A 22,108-nucleotide genomic window follows, 5' to 3' on the forward strand; every position below is an offset into this window, starting at 1 on the left:
AGAGAATTGGATATTAAATACAGGAGCAGCCATTTATGTGAGATCAACCAACCATAGATTTGGCTATTTTAGTTTTCTATTACTTTTTGTCTTTTAACTGAGATTGATTAAGTCTGTGTGAAAATGGGATAAGACTGATTCATATATTTGACCCATTGTTGTTATTTTTTAAAGGATGCTAATTAGATTAATGAAGCTTAGAAATAAATACTTGATTTCCCCCTGTCCCTTCCCAGTTTGCCTAATGCCTCTTTCCTAACACTGGATTTGTCATTTTTTTAGATGTGGAAGTTATGTACTATGACTGGATTTCTCTTTGCTTACATGGCGCCCTTATGGACTAGCAGGGTCTGTTCTTTAAATATCTCCTAACAGTCCAAAATTTAACCCAATATACACATTCATGTATTAACAAACAAATGCTTTTTCAAAATTTCACATAGGAAGCACTATTCTGTTACGCATGCACTGCCACTAACATAATAGATATAGTTAAACACCTCCTAACTTTAAATCACTTCCTAGATTTAGGCAATAACTGATTTTCAGGATGGAAAGTGAATTTCAGTAGTTTTTTACCTAGGCTTTTGTATTATTCTAATCCAAAATAGAAGTATCTGGAGTTTATATTTTTGTAAATACTCTAATTTTAGACTGAGCATGACTTTGGTTTTTTGTTTTTTACTAAAATGTAAATTGAGTTGACATATATGAAGAAATGGATGAGCCAAATATTTTTGTGAAGTAATCAAATACTTCAATTTGATTGTAGATAAAGGATGTCCTATATTCAAGAGATTAAGTTAAAAAAGAATGAGCCTAATAGCTGTGAAGACGAGGAGCTGGAAAGATTTTATTGTATCACATACCCAAATTCAGTCTTATGCCTCTATTGTCCTTATCTGCAACACCTTCTTTCTGAGAAATGATTTTGCTTCCTTAGAAAAGCCTAACCCTTTCCTGTGAGCCTAAGAAATAATTAACAGTTAGAATTTAAAAGGCTTTCTTGAAGTGAGAGCTTCAAGCACTCAAAGGTGTTACAATCAAGTAAGTACAAACTTTTTAAAAAGTTGAAAATAAGATTTACTTTCCACCCATAACATTATTAATCATATCTTAATTATCTTAGCATCTAGACTTAGTAAGAAAAATATTCACTCCTATCTTGAAGACCAGTTGGTATGAATAAGCATGAATCAGATATTCTTCAGAACTTTAAAAATGCATTTTATTTTTCAGCAAAAATGTCAAGGAAGTTAAGCTTGCCTACTGACCTAAAGCCTGACTTAGGTAAGTAAAATAAATAAATGAAAATACATAGTAGTTAAACTCTCTTTAATGGGAAGACAAGGAAATCAGGAGATTTAAAATGACCATAGACTAGATTTTCATTGAAAATCAAGTTTAAAATGACTGTTTAAGGATTAATAGCCTTCAGGATGCTCTCTGTAGATTGTAAAGGATAATTATAATATAACTTTAAGCAAATCAAAATAATATATTTCCTCAGCCCTCTCATACTTTATCTAAACAAAATTTAGTGTAAGATTAAAATGTGATTTTGGATTAATTTCTATTAACCGTCTGAAAACTTATTTTGAACTTTATTATTTATAAACTTATTTTATGAGAATTTAATATTTTCAAAATAAATGACTAGTTTTCTGTATTACAGTGAATCTCATACCAAGAATCATTACGACTTTTTGACGGTAATAAGGTGGAAAATATATCTTTTTCTGTAGCACTCTCTATGCAACCTATCCATTAGGAAAGCAGAGTGAATATATTCACACATTCCTTCTGCTTTATATCCAGCTCCAAAACAGCTCCCTGATATCCCAGGATAGGGACAAATGACATTTCGATAAAGACAAAAATAAGATTCCATGTAGTAAATATAAAGCAGGATTTCCATTTTAATTTTAAAATTTCTATTGCCTTTAAGTGGATAAGAAGTATGACTGCATACGGATGATTTCACGCATGTTTGTCTTAGAAACAACTAGATTTTCTCCTTTTTATTTGCTCACCCACCTCATCTTCTCACTGTTAATTCTCTAGATTCCTTGACTATCTTCTTATGCATAATACAGACTTAGGTATTGGTCCATTTCACCTTACTGATTTTAGCATTTCCAAATCATAGTCTTATCTCAGTTATACTGATAGCATGTTATTATGAGTGAGTAGGCATAATATCTTCCACTGTCATCAGTGAAAGGTTCCATTCCTGAACATAGGAAGAACAGTTTAGTAGAACCCTGTAATACCCCTGCTGTTAAGGGAACCAGAAATAAATTCTAGAATGTTGGTTAACGTATGTTTTGAGAAGAGCATAGTTCCCTTCACTATAAAAATGAAAGATGCCATTTGAACCCACATGTATCTGAGGCTACCATTAAGCATTTTTTTCCCCAACAAGAGGATCCAGAGTTTTCATCAGACTCTCAAAGATGCCCATGATTTTAGTAACACTGAATACTACTACTTAAAATGGTTTTGTGTCTTTTATTACCTAAACATCTGTTGAGAAAACACATGTAGAAGTACTTTTTAAATTAGTAAAAATAGGATGTCAATTACTTTTTAAAAGAATATTCACACTTATGAATTATTTAAGTAATTTAATCAAAGTGTGTGCTCTGTGCTTTTATAGATCATCTTTATTCAGTTTATCTTTTACTTGTGTGCCCGTGTATCTCAATGCCCTAAGCTAATTATAACTTTGATTAATATATATGTTGAAACAATACCCATGTTGCCTCAATAATTTTCCCTTAAGTCATTGTGCTACTGAACTATTTTTTGATAGAGATTCTTAGCTGGTAAATCTTTTACATTGTCCAGAGAGTCAACGGGGAAAAACAACTATTATCCATAGGCTCAAACTGCCAGATGTTGCTAAAGTAGCTGAGCTGTTGGACTTTTCCTGCAGCTATGGAAGCTTCTGTGAATAGAATTCACTTTTGTTTATAGGGGAATTATGCAACATTGTACTTTCACCATAGCTTCACCCTAGATTCCATGGCCCACAACTCAGGAATCATGGGCGATATTGTTAGACTGCTGATGTCACTTTTCAAGTGTCAAGAACAGGAGGCAAAATATCAAACTGTTATGTATCTTTATGTGAGTAAGTATTTTGTCCTAATTTTTACCCTGACCAAATTTACCTCTTGGCATTATGTTTTGATTGGGGGATATAAAATTTTGTTGCATAAGGCTCTATGTGACAGGAGAGTGTGATATACACAGGTGGAATGTTCTAGGCATCCAGAGAATAACAGGAAAGCAATGATTTTATGACATGGTTGTATCACTAGAGCTGGATGGAGGCATTAATGACAATTTTTTTCTGAGTTTAGATCGGCCAGAAAGACCACATGTTCCAGTTTTGTTTTTTTTTAATCTAAACACTGAACTTTAATGCTCAATAATAATTAAAACACTCCACTCGTATGATATTGGTGATATGACTAATCCCATGTTTATCTGGAGTTGCCTAACAGATGTTTTAGACTTGAACATGGGCACAAATCCAAACTCTTCCATTAACTAGCTTTCTCAGTCATTTAACCTGTCTGAGCCTCTACTTCATTATTTGTTAAATTATGGTGATAATACTTTTCAGGGTTATTATATAGATTCAATAAAATGATAAATGTAAAGTTTATGATAGTATGAAGCACATGGTAGGCCCTACTTAGTGGTAGCTATTTCATTTCTGCTCTTATTAGTAGAATGAAAATGAAAATTTCTATTCCATTTGTTAAGCTTGCCCAATTTCTTATATTTAAGCCACAAAGACCCACAACATCTAACTTGAGAGCAGTCAGTGGTAGTTACAATTCGTGAACTGCTGAAGATTCTAACTTGTTTTCAAACAGTTCTACACAGATAAAATAAGCAACCTAATTCTCTAAGTTCAGAGTTGATTCTGATTCAGTTCATTTTCCCATATGGATCTAGCCATAGGAGTTTCTCTGGCAATCTAATTTTTATAGAGAAGTCATATAATAAAAACACAGTTGTAGTTTATGAATTTTATATAGTTAAATTAGTCTATTAAATTAAAATAATGTTTACTTGGCCTGTGAATTAACATTTGAAGTATAGATTGTTGTGAATCACCTATTGTAATTTTAATAGATAACAGTAAAGGTTTTCATACAGCTTAATTTATATTGAAATTTATAATATTAAATTTTCTTGTATCACTGATTTTCATTTTTATCACTAGGTCACAACTGATAATATAGGTGAATATGTCTGTTCATCTTGTTATGTGTATGTCTTATCAAAGTAACAAATATTTTTATCATTGGAAAATAAATTTTAAATTTCTGTTTTTTTACTAAAATAACTTTGGGAACATAAAGAGTTAACATTTGGAATCAATATCATATTACAAGCTCATCCAGTAATGAGCTGTTGCTTATAGAAAGTTGTTTTATTTACATTAAGTAGTTCTTTTCTACTGTGTCATAATCTGTAACAGGAAGCACAATCTCAGGCAAAAGAAAAGCATTTTTAGAAACTATAGTTAGAAATAACCCATGCTGTTGTCATAACTAGTGGCTTTATTGTTTTCAGAGGCTAACTGTAATCAAAATTATGTTGTATATAATTATTGTTTGGGAGAATTTTTTTTAACCTATGAATCTAAATTTGATTACAAGAAGCTTTTGGGGGGTATAAGTAGGATTCAATTATGCCTTTTTTATTCAGTAAAATACAACTTAGAAGACTTGAACGTGTTTTTCATTTTTCACAACATTATGAAGTCATTTCTTTCACAATAGCATTGGAAACATGTGATTGAGGAATGATTTATTAGATGTGAATAGCAGAAACTACTAGAAATTTTAATATATCCCAGTGGTGTAGCAGAAACACATTGCTTCAGATACTTCGAACTGTAGGTCTGTCTTCAGCAAGTATGTGTTGAATACCTTCATATGCAAGGCACTATGCCAAATTCTGCAGGGCATCAAAAGGAGAGAGCCCTTGTTCTCAAGAAATTTACAGTCACATTAGAACAAGGCCTAAGACAAGTCAGTAACTACAGAACAAATGTACTATTCATGCCAGGGGGGAGATAAAAAGCTATCAAGATTCAAAAGAGAAAAACTGTGTATGGCTTTAGGAATCAGGATAAACTTCATGAGGATGACAGTACTTGAGATGGAGAATAAACACCATCTAGATAGGTAGAGAAAAGGCAAGGGCACGAATCAGAAAGAAAATCACAAGCAAAAAAGTAGGTAAGCTCCAGGTATGTTTGGAGAACATTGAATGGCTCGGTTTATTTCCCACAGTGAACTGAAGCAGGGCAGCACTCTGGCAGATAGGGCCGGGAGGGTAGGTTGAGATATTTTGTGGAGTCTTAAAAACCTAGTAAGAGTATAAGAGGAACTGTTGCGGATTTTTAAGATAGAGGTGATAGAATTAAAACTGTACCTTGTAAATTTTAGTTGAGTTTTGATAGAACAGTGACAGAGTGAAGGTGGGGAGATCTCTTGGGAATTGTAGTCTAGATGAATGGTGATAAAGGCCTGAACATAGGGTGATGGAAGTTGATTAGTAGTGGAAAGAAGGAAACAGAAACATTAGAATAGCGTAGGACTTGGCATCCCATCAGAGACATGTAAGTAAAGTGAAAGGGAAGAACCGAAATTGGGACTTATTTCAAGTATTGTTTTCCTAGGAGAACAGAGGTGTCATTAATATAAATAGTGCCATTAGAAGAATTTAGAGCCTTGGAGAAATGATGTATTTTGATTTTGCCTAGTGAGACATAATAGGAAAAAATTTTTTATAAGCGTTTGGAAATGCATTCCAAGAGAAAAGAGGCCAGGGCTTGAAACAGACTTGAGATTGGCCACAGAGAAGGTAGCTGAAGACAAGAGAGGGTTTATTAGTATAATTTACAAGTATCCCTGTCATTACAGACAGAGCCGGGGTAAAGGGAATATACCTGGCATCAAATTAAGTATGAGCCAGATACCAGTTGTACAGTTTAATGAAAAACGCCTTAGATGAACGTTAGTTACAGTTAAAATCACATTTAAAAAAAAATTAAGCTAAATTTTTATGGATTAAGGCTTTCATATGGACAGATTTGAAGGAAAAAAGTCCATCATACAATAAATTTGAAGGTAACATCAGAGTACTTATAAAAGCATTTTTTTTTAATGTAGAAAATTGAAAATACCCACTTTCCTGATTCTATCTACTCATGAATTATATTACCAAAGGAAGAAACAGCACCATGAGAAAGGGTAGTAAGGGCTAAGATTGGAAAAGCAGCCAGGATACTAACAGAGAGCTGCACCAGAACCACAGAGATCATTACATCCAAAAACTCACTGAGCTCACTGGGATGACCTCAGCTCAGTTCTGAGAAGTGTGGATTTGTCCCTCTGTGTTTCAAACACAAGCAAAGGAAAAAATTGTTAGCATAAAAGTAAATTGTTTTTCTTTTCAATTAAAAGAAACTTAAAATTAAATATGCTGTAGATTTTATCTTTTTGCAGATTAACTATTTGGCAAAACTTATACCAAGCAAAAAACATGATATTTTATAACTTGAGCAATCTCACAACGTTTTAAATCGTTTCAGATGTAAAAGATAATTCCTTCAGCCGATCACGGAGTTCAAGTGTAACCAGCATTGATAAAGAATCCCGAGAAGCAATCTCTGCTCTTCATTTCTGTGAAACTTTTACTCGAAAGGCAGATTCAGCCCCCTCCCCATGCTTGTGGGTTGGTACTACATTGGGAACAGTGCTTGTCATTGCACTGAACCTTCCCCCAGGAGGAGAGCAAAGACTTCTTCAGCCAGTAATTGTGTCTCCAAGTGGTATGTATGCTCTGGTGCTATACTTCTTTTGAAGGTTTGCTTTAGTATAATTTAATAGAAGCCTTTGCTTTTCATTTTTGAATCAATCTAAGTCTAAATGGGGATAGTTATAGTCTTATGTTTTTAATTGAAGGAATACATGGAATAAGATTCCAGAATATCATTTACTTATACAGCCATTCAGGTTTTATATTTTTTTAATCCTAGAATCATGTCTAAAATGATTACTACAAAAGAAAATGAGAAAAACAAACAAACAAAAAAAAACACTTGTTCTACTGCATTCTAGGATACCTCAGAATAGTATGTTCTATAAGCAAAAGGATGGTACATATTTAGAGAAAAAACAGAAAAGTGTATTTTTAAACATTATACACTTGGCTATTTTTAATCTCTATGTGTGAAGTCTTAAAATACATTAATTTTCTTCTTTGAAGAATTAGAAAAGGTGATTTAATAAAAAAATATTAAGAAGAAAAAATCTACAGTCTTCCTATATTGAAAATGAGATTGAATTTTATCACATGTATGTGGAATCTGATAGGTCTTGAAATAATTGAGAATTCTGGTTTCCGTTACTAATCTATGCTGATCTAGATAGAAAAAAACAAAAACATGGTTTTGCTTACTAGTGTATTTCTTGTTTATATAGTACATTTTAACAATACTTAGAATTTAGAATTAAAATGTAATTATGATTTCTAGTTCTACCATTTCTGAACTACCTTTACATTAAAGGAACAGTTTGATTTATTCATTCAGCTCAGTAATTTACTATATACTACATACCTAGTTGTTAGAAAAAGTTACATAATGATGAATTTCTTAACAATCTCATTTCTTATTAGTAAACAAGTATATGTATTGGAAAAAAAACCTAGAAAGATGAAAATCAAAATGTTGATAGTAATTATCACTGAATAGTGGGATTGGGGGTAATTTTTATTCTTTTTACTGATATGTGGTTTCTAAATTTTCTACAACAGACAGTTTGTGATAAGAAAATGTTTCCAATAAATAAAAAAGAGAGAGGGATTAAATATAAATAATCTACTATTAACTATATTAAAAAATACTTAAAATTTTTCCAACTGGCAATAAAGTCAAATTAGCTGTAAATCTACTTTGATATGAAATAATTTTCATGTGTAAGAAAGAACCTTTGGGTTTCTTTTCAACGTTGGAATCTTTGAGGTTTGTTTTTAATAGGATGCCTATTTTAAAATATAACAATGACATTTATATTATATTATCTCTATTGGAACTATGAGGAGAAGAGAGGTGTTTTCCAAGCAGGTGGGTTTCCATGCCTAAGAGCCTGAAATGGTCTATTTTGTCCCCAACTGTTTTTTGTTGTGGTTTTTTTTTTTTTTTTGCCTTCAAGAGGAGAACTCAACAATTACCACTACCCTGCTGGAAAACATACTATAATCCTGCCAACTATAGGACAAGCATATATTTAAATATTGGTACATTTTTAGAAAATCTACTTACTGGAATTACTATATCTCATATATGTTCATATGGACTATAAACCATTCCCAAATTAGCAAACCGTTTAAAATAATTAAATTGTCTACTTTCCAAACCTGGACAATAGACTAATGCCAGATGTAGCAAATGAATTGCAGGATGCCCAGTTAAATTTGGACTTTAGATAGCATATTTTTTAATATAAATATGTCCCATCTTTCTCTTTGGAAAAATAATGCAGAATTTGGGACACACTTATACTAAAAAAAGTATTGATTGTATATCTGAAATTCAGATTTAACTGGGCATCCTTTATTTTATCTGGCTACCCTGCAATAGACAAAATATATAAATGTGAAGAGGAAAGGAAAATTTTGTCTTCTAAGAAAAATTTTGACAGAACACTGGGATCTCTTCCTCTTAGAAACAAAAGAATACAATATATGGATAATTTTTTGCAAACTATAAAATATAAGTATAAAGTAATAAAATATGAAAAAAATCCTCTAAAATAAAAACTGAAATGCTAAATCGGTTCTATACCCTCCCTTCTATTGCTTTCCAAATCCTTGATAGTATCATTTAGCTTACTTAGAAATGAGCATATATCATATTTACCTATTCAAGGATATGGACGAAAGGGAGTCCCATTAATTAAAGTAAATCAAGAAATATAACTACTAATTTAAGACTGTAAGTTGACCAAAGCAATGTCTGGAGTGTATTTGACCTTTACTGGTAAATAGTTTTTTTGAAGTAATGTTTAGAAATATGTGGAAACTTTTTTTTCTCATTGACCCTGTAGATCAGTTCTGTCCATTAAAAATGCAGTGTGAGCCACATATAGTATTCTAAATTTTCTAGTAGCTGTTTTTAAAAAAGTAAAAAAATTTAAAAAGTGAAATTAATTTTAGTAACATATTTCATTTAGCCCAGTCTATCCAAAATACTATCATTTTAGCATGTAATCAGTATTTTTATATTATTGTGGTATTTTCTTATAATTTTTTCTTTGTACTAAGCCTTCAAATCCAGCATGTATTTCACTCTTACAACATGCCACAATTTGGACCAGCCACACTTCAAGTGGCTAGTGGCTGCCATATTGGACCGTGCAGCTCTAGATGCCATCTGCTTACTCTCATACTCAATGGTAGTACACTTGCCAGGTATGAGGCCTAGTTCCACACATCCTAGCGTTTATCTGTTTGGTAGCAATTATAGTAGCACTTATTTATTTGGTAGCACTTACTGATATCTTTTTCCAGATTCAAATATCATGCTTGAAGTTTGAATCCTATCAGTGAGCCAGTGTACAATTTCGGTTCAGTATACATTCTACATATTTTTGAGTGTCTAGTATGTGTCAGAGTTGGAATAAACATATTTACTGTGGGATTAAAATATTTTTTATTTACTAAAATTACAATTTTAGGTACTATATTGAGGTTAAAAGGGGCAGTCCTGAGAATGGCATTCCTGGATTCCACAGGCTGCTTAATGCCACCCGCATATGAATCCTGGAAAGAACACAATGTTCCTGAAGAGAAGGATGAAAAGGAGAAATTGAAAAAACGAAGACCTGTCTCTGTATCTCCCTCCTCTTCTCAGGAAATTAGTGAAAACCAGTATGCAGTGATATGTTCTGAAAAGCAAGCAAAAGTAATCTCACTGCCAACTCAGAACTGTGCTTATAAGCAAAACATTACAGAGACCTCATTTGTTCTTCGTGGAGATATTGTATCATTGAGTAACAGTATCTGCCTTGCCTGCTTCTGTGCCAATGGACACATTATGACTTTTAGGTAAGAGTTAGATTTTTTCTTTTTTTAAACACAGATATAACATTTCCTCCCTCAACACATAATGTTGCAGAATTATATTCAGTTTGAAAGAAAGGCTTTTATTTGTTTACAGTCTTATACACTGAGAATTTATTTTCATTCAGTTCATAGTGAACAAGTATGTGAGGAAAACAAATCAGTTTTATCTCCCACTCAGGTGCACTAAATCATAAGGTTTATAAGTTCCCTGCTATTTTTACCTCCTCTAGTATTTGTTCAAGACTAAAACCTACCTGTTTATTAACAAGTTTTTAATTTTTTTCTCAAGTTTGCCAAGTTTAAGACCTCTATTGGATGTGTATTACTTGCCCCTTACCAATATGCGGATAGCCAGAACGTTCTGCTTCACCAACAATGGACAAGCATTATATCTTGTTTCACCTACAGAAATCCAGAGACTCACTTACAGTCAAGAGACCTGTGAAAATCTTCAGGTAAATAACAATAATATTACTATAATTTCTTCAGAGGTGAAATATTTTCTAAGGTCCCTTATATTGTCCATCCCTTATACTCACAGCAGTGAACAAATAGGCCTACATGAGAAAACTCAAAGCCTTTCTTGAGAGTTTGAGAGCACATGTTTTGAGATTGGTGATAAAGTGTCTTCATCAAACTCTTGTTATAAGAGGGACTCCATCTCCTTGATCCATATTTTTTCTCTCCAGTGATGTCAAAGAAATACAAAATACTACATACATTTTATACCCACTCTCCACATAGAATAAGTATCTATTATACAGAAACAAAAAAATCCTTTTTAAAGACCTACATTAATGTGAAGATAATTGTATCTCTTTTAGAGTAAATGTGTCATTCCTTCTCATACTCTGTAGTCATGAGGATGTATATGCATTATAAGAAAAAATAAGATTTGATAGGTTTCCTCTGAATATTTTTGTTCATCTATTTGTGAGAGATTACAAATTCTTTAAATACAAAACTATATCTTTTTTAAATATCGAGTGCTTTATTTGCTTGCATATATATTAGAAATTACCGGTTTAGCGTCAACTTTTAAAATAAAAGTGCTCTTAAAATGTTGTAGCTAAAATGTTAATCGATGTTTGATATTTAGAGGAAACCGTTATTTAAGGGAACTTCATAATGAAAGCTTTTGCAATTTATCAGCCGTATTTTCCTGGTTTATAAAATTGAATTTGTGGCTTATTTTTAGAACATGAGCTTTAGAGTCAAGAAGACTGAATTTAAGTCCTAGCCATGCTAGTTACACAATTATGTGACGTTAGACAGGTTTCTGTGTCTGAGCTTCATTATCTTTAAAATGAGGATAGAAGTAACATCTAATGTCATAGGGCCTGATGTAAATTAAAGGAGATAATACACGTAAAGTGCTTATTATTAGCACAGTGCTTAGTACTGAATATATGTTCAGTGTCAGATGTTGTGTTATTTCAGTAAGGTAGACTATACTAGAAACATACTCTTAAATGATATCATTATAAATCTTGAGAGTGAAACAAAATTACATATCTGATATATTAAATTCCCATTTACATTTGGGTGGATGTGTTTTTTTAAAGATTCCTAAATTTCTGAATTAAAATTATGCTTTTTATGGGAAAGGTAAAATTTTCTTTAGTGTTTTCTTTCATTAGTAAAATGTTACTCTATTAAGAAATAATATGGACAATTGAATATATTCTTAATTCATTTCAGTCTGAAATGTGGTCTTAATTCAACTACTCAAAATTCTAAACTTCATCACTTTTCTGGAATCAATTTATTCTATCCTTGGATCAGTGTTTTATTATTTTAGTAAAAATCAATAGCAGCTACAGCAACTTTACCTATTTATGTTTAAATGAACTGGTCACTTAATAGTACACTCAATTTATGTTGATAACTATCTGCTATATGCCTTCATGATATGGTAAGTGAGAAATGAACTCTGTTCAAGGACCTTGTGATAGAATGTTTTCTTTGGGCAATATTGGCATTTTATTTACCTCTGTATTTTCAGTGCCTAAAAATAATGCCTTGTTAAAAACCTGTTGACTAACGAACTCTGTGGTTTCCAGAGAACCCTATTACATTGTGCATTTATTTAACTTTAACCAAAAAAAAATTAGGAAGATATTTATAAACATTAATGGAATTTTTAGCCAAGATGGAATAATAGGAACCAGATTAACCCTCCTGCCTGAAACAACAAAGCATACACAAACATGAAATAATAGTTTTCAAGATCCTAGACATCAGGCAGTGAAATGAAAGTAATCCCTGAGAGACAGGAAGCAAAAGAGGTGCCCCAGCATTCATGCCTTGATAGAGTTTCCAGAACGTTGCAGAGAGAACACTAGAGATCTACAAAGGGTGCAAGAGTACTCCGTAGAGTTCTGTTCAGCATATACGTGTGGATAAACTCTCTGTCCAGAGAAAGAACCATCTGAAAGGAATAGAGGATTAGAGGGAAACACGCCTTTTCCCAACAGCCAGATGGGAAAAACTTATAATTCATTTATGAGTGTTTTAGTTTCCTAAGGCTGCTGTAACAAATCACCACAAACTTGGTGTCCAAAAACAACATAAATTTATTCTCTTACACTTCTGAAAATTAGAGGTCTGAAATAAGTTTCACTAAGCCAAAATCTAGAGAAGAATCTGTTCTTTGCCTCTTCCCTCTTCTTGTAGCTGCCAGCATCCCTTGGCTAGGGGCCGCATTACTCCACTCTCTGCCTCCGAGGTCACATTGCCACCTCCTCTTGTGTGTGTCCAATCTCCCTCTGCCTCTCTTTTTAAAAAGACACTTGTAATTGGATTTAGGACTCATCCAGATGATTCAAGATAATTTGCTCGTGGCAAAATACTTCATTACATCTACACAGACCCTTTTTTCCTTACAAGGTAACATTTATAGTTTCCAGGGATTAGGACCTGATGCCTTTAGATGACCATTTTTCAGCAGACTTCAATGGGAAATTGGGTAAAGTACTCAGGAAGGTCTTGGCTCATTAGGGAGGAATACTTAGCCTTAAACTGAGCACTGTTCCAGAGTTGCCTAACAAATCATGAAAGCAAGACCCAAAAGGGTCAGGATGTTTCCTAGTATCCCAGAATGAAGCTCAAGATGACTCACAGTAAATTAAAAATATTCAACACCCAACAAAATAAAAATCATAATGTCTGGCATCCTGTCAAATGACCAAGCATGCAAAAAGATAGGGCAGCATGACCCATAATGAGAAGACTAATCAATCAATAGAAACCAAGTCATAACTGACACAGACACTAAAATTAGGGCAGAAAGACATTAAAGCAATTATAACTATTTCATGTGTTTAAAAAGTTAAGTAGGAATATAGAAGATATAGAGGCCAAAGTTGAACTTCTAGAGATGAAAATCCACAGTGTTAGAGTTGAAAAATATACTGGATGGAATTAACAACAGATTAGACATTACAGAAGAAAAGATTAGGTAACTTGAAAGCACAGCAATAGAAAAAAACAATTGAGCATTTATACTTGGAAAATTTATAACACTGAAACACCTATATTATAAAACAGTATATTAGAAAAGTTCTCATCAAACCAGTGACTTCAGCTTCTACCTTAAGAAACAGAAAAAGAAGAGCAAGTTAAACCCAAAGTAAACAGAAGAAAGAAAATAGTAAATATCCAAGTGGAAATCAATGAAATAGAAAACAGGGAAGCAATAGAAAAACATCAATGAAACCAAAAGCTTGAGCTATAAAACCAGTAAAATTGGTCTCAAGCCAGACTGATTATGAAGAGAGAAGTGACTTACCAATATCAAGAATGAGAGAAGTGACTACTGTAGATTCTACAAATGTTAAAATGGATAATAAGGAAATATTATGAACAACTTTAGGCCAATAAATTTAAAAACCTGGATGAAATGGGCAAATTCCTTGTGAGACACATATTACCAAAGCTCACTCAAGAAAAAATAAATAACCCGAAGAGTACTATAGGGAAATTGAAGTTAGAAACCTTGGACAAAGAAAATTCCGGGCCCATGTGGCTTCACTGGTGAATTCTATCAACATTTCAGGAAGAAATAGTACCAGTTCTATACAAAACTCTTCCAAAAATTAAAGTGGGGAAATGCTTCCCAACTTGTTAATGGTAGGTTCATAGAATATGGTACCAAAACCAGACAAAGATTTTAAAGTAAAGAAAATTGCTTATAGACCAATATACTTCACAAATATAGATGTTAAAATTCTAAAGGAAATTTTAGCAAATTGAATCCAGCGGTATATCAGAAGGATAATTCTGGTCATGATAATTCATCATGACCAAGTAGGATTTATCCCGGGAACATGGAGTTGACTTCACATTTGTAAATCGGTCCATGGAATTCACCATATTAGTAAACTAAAAAAATAGGAAGCAGTTGACAAAATCTAACATCCATTCCTGATTTAAAAATAGTCAAACAAGGAATAAGTGGGAACTTAAAGGGCATCTAGGGAAAATCTACACCTAACGTAATACTCACTGTTGAGATACTGAATTCTTTTTTCCTTAAAATCGGAAGCTAGAAAGGGATGTTCGCTCTCAACACTTCTATTCAGTGTTGTATTTAAGGTTCTAGCCAGTGCATTCAGGCAAGAAAAAGAAAGAAAAGTCATCTCGATCGGAAGGGAAAAAATAGCCTGTTGTTATTCACAGGTGACACGATCATCTATGTAGGAAATCCAATGAAATCTACTTCTAAACACTACTAGAATTTGACAAGGATGCAGGGTATGAGATCAATATGGGGAAGAAATTTATTTCTTTACTAGCAATGGACATTTGGAAATGAAAATTTTTAAAACACCACTTATAATAGGAACGAAAAATATGAAATACTTTGGAATAAATCTGACAAAAAATATGAATGACTTCTACATTGAAATTCACAAAATATTGAAAGAAACTGTTAATAACCTGAATAAATTGAAATATGTTCTTGGGTCACAAAACTCAATATTAGGATATTGATTCTCCCAAAATTGACCTATAGATTCAAGGCAATCCAAAACAAAATCCAAGTGGGATTTTTTTTTTTTTGTAGGAATTGACAAGTTTACTTGAAAATTCATGGAAATGTATGGGAGTAGGCAGAATAGCAGAAAAACTCAAAAAAGAATAAAGTTGAAGGGCTAATACTACCTGATTTTAAGAACTGTTATAAAGCTACAGTGATCAAAAGAGCATGATATTGGCATCAAATTAGATAAATAAATCAATGGAACAGAGTAGAGAGTCTAGAAGTAAACCCACACATACCTGGACAACTGATTATTTTTGTTTCTTGAAGTATAGTTGATGTATAATATTATGTAAGTTATAAGTGTACAATATAGTGAGTCACAATTTTTAAAGGTTATATTCCACTTATAGTTATTATAAAATATTAGCTATATTCTGTGTGTTGTACAGTATATCCTTTTAGCTTATTTTATACGTTATAGTTTGTACCTCTTAATCCCCTATCCCTATGTTGCCCCTGTCCCCTTCCATCTCCCCACTGGTAACCACTGGTTTGCTCTCTATATCTGTGAGTCTGCTTTTTTGTTATATTCACTAGTATGTTGTATTTTTTAGATTCCACATATAAATGATATCATACAGTATTTGTCTTTGCCTGACTTATTTCACTTAGCATAATGCCTTCCAGGTCCATCCATGTTGCTGCAAATGGCAAAATTCCATTCTTTTTTATGGCTGAGTAGTATTCCTGTGTGTGTGTGTGTGTGTGTGTGTGTGTGTGTGTGTGTGTGTGTGTGTTGCATCTTCTTTATCCATTCATCTGTTGATGGACACTGAGGTTGCTTCCATATCTTGGCTGTTGTAAATAATGCTGCTGTGCATGTATCTTTTCAAATTAGTGTTTTTTATTTTTATAAAAAACATATGTAATATGTAACCAGGAGTGGAATTACTGGGTCATATGATAGGTCTATTTTTAGTTTTTTGAGAAACCTCCATACTGCTTTCCACCATGGCTGTACCAATTTACATTCCCACCAGCATTCCTAGTGTACAGGAGCTCCTTTTTCTCCACATGGGCAACTGATTTTGACAAAGACAATGCAATGGAGAAAGAATTGCCTTTTCAACAAATTATGCCAGAAAATTGGATGTTAAAATGCAAAAAAAAAAAAAATGAGATTTGATCCATGCCTCTCACTATATACAAAAATTGATGGATCAAAATGGATCATAGACCTACAGGTAAATCCTAATACTGTAACACTTCTAGAGGGAACCTGAGAGAAGATCTTTGTTAACTTGAGTTGGGCAAAGATTTCTTAGCTATGACACCATAAAAGAACAAATTGATAATTTCAACATCAACAAAATTTAAAACTTCTGCTCTTCAAAAGACACTTAAGAAATAAAAAGATAATCCATAGACTGGAAGAAAATCTTGGCAATGTGTCTGATAAAGGATCTGTATCTAGAATATGTAAAGGACTCTTAAAGCTCAATAGAAAGAAGACAGACAACTCAGTAAAAACATGGGCAAAATATTTGGACAAATGCTTCACCATGAAGAGATGCTTGACATCATTAGTCATTAGAGAACTGCAAAGTAAAACCACAATGAGATATTGTTAAACACTTACTAGAAAGGCTAAAATTAAAAAGAATACCATGCTAAGTTTTGACAAGGATGTAGAGAATCTAGAACTCTAATACACTTCTGATAGGAATGAAAAAACAAAAACAATACAACCACTTTGGAAAACAGCTTAGCTGTTTTGTAAAAAGTCAAACATCAATGAACGAAAGACATAGTCATTCTACTCCTAGTTTTTTAACCCAAGAGAGAAGTAAATTTATATTCATAGCTGTTTTATTTGTACTAGTCAGAAACTGGAAGTTACCCAAGTGTCCATCAACAGATGAATGCATGATCAAATTATAGTATATCCATACAGTAGAATACAACTCAGCAATAAAAAAGAGTGAAATGTTGGTAACATTCAGTATCATGGATGAATCTCAGAACAGTTATGCTGAGTGAAATAAGCCAAGCAAAGAAGTGTACACATTGTATGATTCTATTTACATAAAACTAAAGAAAATACAAATTAATCTGTGGTGAGAGAAAGCAGATTGGCAGTTACTTAGAGATAGGAGGTCGAGAAGGGGGTTGAGAGAAGGTCTTACAGAGAGGCACAAGGAAATGCAAGTGATGGATATTCACTTTCTTGATGGTGGTCGTGATTTTACGGGCATATGTGTATGTCAAAACTTGGCAATTTTTACACTTTAAGTATATGCAGTTTATTATGTCAATTACCTCAATAAAACTATTTTTAAAAATTAATGGATTTCAGGACTTTTTATTAGCATTAAAGTGCAGTTAGTCAAAAGTATATGTTTATGGATCGAAATACTTAAATTTCTTTCTACAGCATTATTCTAACCATATCTTGAGTGAAAACACAAGGAAAATTTACAAGTTGTCTTTCAAATTGATGACTTAATTTATCTGTGAAACTTAAATAAAACTTACCATAATCATAAAGAGGTGGAACATACCGATTAATTCAGTTTAAACAATTAAGTTAATAACTGTTCTAAGCACCTCAAGATTGTAACTTATAAACAAAACTCCATGTGTTCACTGTAAAAAATCGATGACAGTTGAACTGTTTAGGTTCTCTTGAATATATTATGCAGCAATACTGAAATTTATTACTGTGCTTATCTTGGAAGATATTTATGTAGTCTCAATATTCTTATAACAGAGAGTTTTCTTAATCAAAGTTATTAAAATCAGTGATTATTTGATGTAATAAAAAGAGTTTAGTTATTATAAATAATACTGCTGTGAATATTGGTGTTTTCATTTTCTTCAGATATATACTGAAGAAAGTGGAATTTTGGATCATACGGTAGTTCTGTTTTTAGTTTTTTGAAGAACTTCCATACTGTTTTCCATAGTGGCTGCACCAATTCACATTCCCATCAAGAGTGCACTATGGTTTCCTCTCCTCCACACCCTTACCATCATTCGTTATTTATAGGCTTTTTGATGATAGCCATTCTGACAGCAACCAAGATATGGAAGCAACCGAAGTGTCCCATCAGCAGGTGAATGGATAAAGAAGATGTGATAGATAGATAGATAGATAGATACATGCATACATACATACACACATACATACACACACACACATACAATGGAGTACTACTTAAACATAAAAAAGAATGAAATTTTTCCAGTTGCAACAACACATATGGACCTGGAGGGTATTGTGCTAAGTGAAACAAGTCAGACAGAGAAAAATATACTGTACATTATCACTTATGTGTGGAATCTAAAAAATAAAACAAATGAATGAATATAACAAAACAGAAACAGACTCACAGATAGAGAAAACAAACTAGTGGTTACCGGTGGGGAGAGGGAAGAAGGGAGGGACAATATAGGGGTAAGGGATTAAGAGGTACAAACAACTATGTATAAAATAAATAAGCTCTAAGGATATATTGTACAGTACAGAGAATATAGCCAATATTTTGTAATAACTTTAAATGGAGTATAATCTATACAAATATTTAACCACTCTGTTGTACATCTGAAACTAATATTATAAATCAACTGTACTTCAATTTAAGAAAAAAGAGTAGTGACAAACAAAGCACTTACATTGACTCATTCATGAAATTAGTCCTATATTTTACCACTTAAGCTTATAAACACAAATGACAAATGAAATCCAACTGTCTAACATCAAACAAGTATACTTGTTTCTATATATTCATATTTTAGAGTAGTTTAAAAGTTCCAGACATCGTTTCAGAGATACAGTTTCCCATTACTAGATGTAGAGAAATCTCAGATAGTACAAATCTATTTCGATTTCACCAACATGTATTAGTCATTAAAGTTAAGTGTTCTAAAGCATAAATTTATCATAATTAAAATCCTTATTTAGATACAAGTGAAAAAATACCTATAGATACTATTTTATATTCTTGAAATATGTACGTTTTTAACATCAATACTTCTCCCCAAATTCTAATACTAACTGCAGACAGTGCAGACTCATTAAGAAATACCTAATTTTTTTTTTTACATCTTTATTGGAGTATAATTGCTTTACAATGGTGTGTTAGTTTCTGCTTTATAACAAAGTGAATCAGTTATACATATACATATGTTCCCATATCTCTTCCCTCTTGCATCTCCCTCCCTCCCACCCTCCCTATCACACCCCTCCAGGCGGTCACAAAGCTCCGAGCTGATCTCCCTGTGCTATGCGGCACTTCCTTCAAAGATATCTATTCACAATGTTAATCTAATGATAAATGACTTGCATATTTTCTAATTTGTTTCATCCCTATGTGAAAGGAGATTTTTCTATTTAGTGTATACATCATTGAGTGTCTGATCTTGGAATTGTATGTTATCTTCAGTTTATTAAAGATAATCTTCATTATCTTTAATCCTGGTAACATTCCCGAGAGGTAAGTATTTTTATCACTTCTTTATAAAGTTGAGGAAGCCAGTTCCCTGGGAGACTGATTTGCCTAAGCTTCCTCTGCAAGTAAAAGTCAGAGGTGAGAGTCAAACCCAGGTCCACGTGGTTCCAAAGTTTATACTCATTCCAGTACACTGTAGTGATTCTTGATTTATAACTGTAATCTTTGGATTTTTAAATTTCTTAACTTTACATTTGTAAGATTGCAAGCTCATTAAACACCAAATAAATTAAGAGCTGTAAACCATAATTCTAAAGTGAGGTAAATTTCAAAAAACATTTTTATGCTGTGACTCTCTCTCTCTCTCTATATATATATGTCATATTACTCTTGATTTAGCATAAAAGACACTCAAATGGTAGCTATTTGCCATTTGTTTTATCAATTTAATAGATACAGTTTAAATTAGAATCTGTGAAGTACAGTATAAAAAAGATTGGAAATATGCCTAAAATCATCTTCTTTATATAGGCTAATATAAATTTGAATTAAATAATAGGTATTAGTATATTCTATGGTGGGTTTTAGCAAGTTTGATTTATTGACTTCAGGAGGTTTTTCGTTCTACTTTTACTCCACTTTATAGAAATCCAGAGGAAGAGAATGAAAATGTAAAGCCTTTAATCCACTTCAACATTATAAATGAAACTCTGTGTTGTATAGTGTTAATATATATTTCCTTTCATTTATAATCTGGTTGGAGAGACAGCATTAATATGGATAATACTGAGAATTCCCTCATGGTTCAACGGTTAAGACTCCGTTCTCTCACTGCCGTGGGCCCGGGTTCAATCCCTGGTTGGGGAACTAAGATCCCACAAGCTGCGCGGTGCGGCCAAAAATATATATATGTGTACAGATATACCTAAATGTAAAATCTTTGGACATCCTTTATTAACTTTCTTAGCCCAGCCCTAAGGAAGAAACTCTAAAAAATACATACTTTAGCTCCAACTGTAATAATGTAATATCAGAATACAACAGAACTATCTGGAACCAGTGGTGTACTTGTCCTTTGTATCATAGCTACTTCTCTTTAATGGGCAGAAATGCAATCCCAAAGCCTCACTATACTTTTATTTTGCTTCTAAAGCTTCCCAAAACTGCCTTGCAAATAATATTGCTACCATCCTTTTTTTTTTTAATAGAAACTCCTCTTCCCTCTTTATGTCTCATCTACAAAGTCAGTAAGATGTCAGCAATTTTTCTTGTCTCCTGACTTACTTTTACCATTTCTGTGCTCTGAAAAATATTGACAAAAATTTCAGAAAACTCTGACAATATAAAAAGAAGCCTTTCCATCTCCCTGCCAGATTTCCAAAATTCCAGGTTTATGTTGGCATAATTCTCTTCCCAGCATTTGTTTATGAAAAAAGAAGTATGTATGTCTTTCTAAACTACTAATTTTCTGACTCAGCTATTTTGGATAATTCCAAGACTGTGTATCGTCATTACACTGGACTTTTCAACTTGCTAATAGATTTTCTTCTTTCTAATTTAAGAAGACCTAGTTATTAATCCAGTTACCAATTCCTGATAAGAGTTATATGAACACTTTGTCATTAAGATTGGAATCTCCTTACAATTTAAGCAGGAATATCATCTTTGCTTAAAATGTGAAAAAAGTAATCTAGCCAAAGTAGCAAGCAGCAAGTTATTCTTAGTCAAGTTAGTCTTAATAACTTACTGTTTGACCAAGTCAGAATGTTCTAGATCTGATCATTTGAAGTGTACTCATTGTTTGTGAACCTCAACAGGTAATGTAAGTTTGAGTTAAAGAGTTTACAGTGATGGTTTTGTGAATTATAGTTTAGTGTCCCTGAAGCTTTAACAATTACAATTTGTTTTGATTTTAAAGGAAATGTTGGGTGAACTCTTCACTCCTGTAGAAACACCTGAAGCACCAAACAGGGGATTCTTTAAAGGCTTGTTTGGAGGTGGTGCACAATCTCTTGATAGAGAAGAACTATGTAAGTTGATTTATTTAATTTGGATAATATGTCTATAAAACAGAAACATCCAAGCCATATAAATTTTTCTTACATGTATAAATTATGTTCACCTTTTTCCTCTCTGTCACAACAATTGATAGACCCAAGTTTTTGCAAAATACATAAAATTATATTCTGCCATATTCTAACTCAAGTCAGGGGAATAGTTTACTCTGGAAACCAAAATCGGAATGGCTTCAGGTCACTAAAAAGGAATATTCACAGCTTTAAATGAATAATTTTTAAAATATTTTTGACTTTCATTAAATATGATCTACATTATTTTAATTCTGTAATTGACTTTAGTTGATGACCTTAACTTTGAAAACGTTTTTACTTAAACATTTATTTTATCTTACAAAACTTCCAGAACTAGTCTCATTGCACTTAGAAGGTTATTTAAAATATAAAATCTGGTTCATCTACTACCTTCCATAGAATTGGCACAAATCAGAAAT

General features: G+C 32.5%; 1 protein-coding gene across 11 annotated transcripts in view; it reads left to right on the top strand.

Annotated features, from left to right (window-relative positions):
* STXBP5 (syntaxin binding protein 5) overlaps positions 1-22,108 on the top strand; it is a 165,767-nt gene that overhangs the window by 130,802 nt on the left and 12,857 nt on the right. For 10 of the 11 annotated variants that reach the window (XR_002179675.3, XM_019951508.3, XM_019951509.3 and 7 more), the window contains 5 exons: positions 1,240-1,290; positions 6,626-6,865; positions 9,774-10,143; positions 10,451-10,616; positions 21,518-21,629. Coding sequence is in view for 10 of the 11 variants with exons in the window: in XM_019951508.3 (XP_019807067.1) it covers positions 1,240-1,290; positions 6,626-6,865; positions 9,774-10,143; positions 10,451-10,616; positions 21,518-21,629 (939 nt within the window). In the remaining variant the exon portion in view is untranslated. The remainder of the gene's footprint in view (positions 1-1,239; positions 1,291-6,625; positions 6,866-9,773; positions 10,144-10,450; positions 10,617-21,517; positions 21,630-22,108) is intronic. The other variant, XM_019951514.3, reaches the window with a different exon arrangement.

Source organism: Tursiops truncatus, chromosome 12, assembly GCF_011762595.2.
Source record: "Tursiops truncatus isolate mTurTru1 chromosome 12, mTurTru1.mat.Y, whole genome shotgun sequence".
In the NCBI taxonomy this organism is placed as follows: domain Eukaryota; kingdom Metazoa; phylum Chordata; class Mammalia; order Artiodactyla; family Delphinidae; genus Tursiops; species Tursiops truncatus.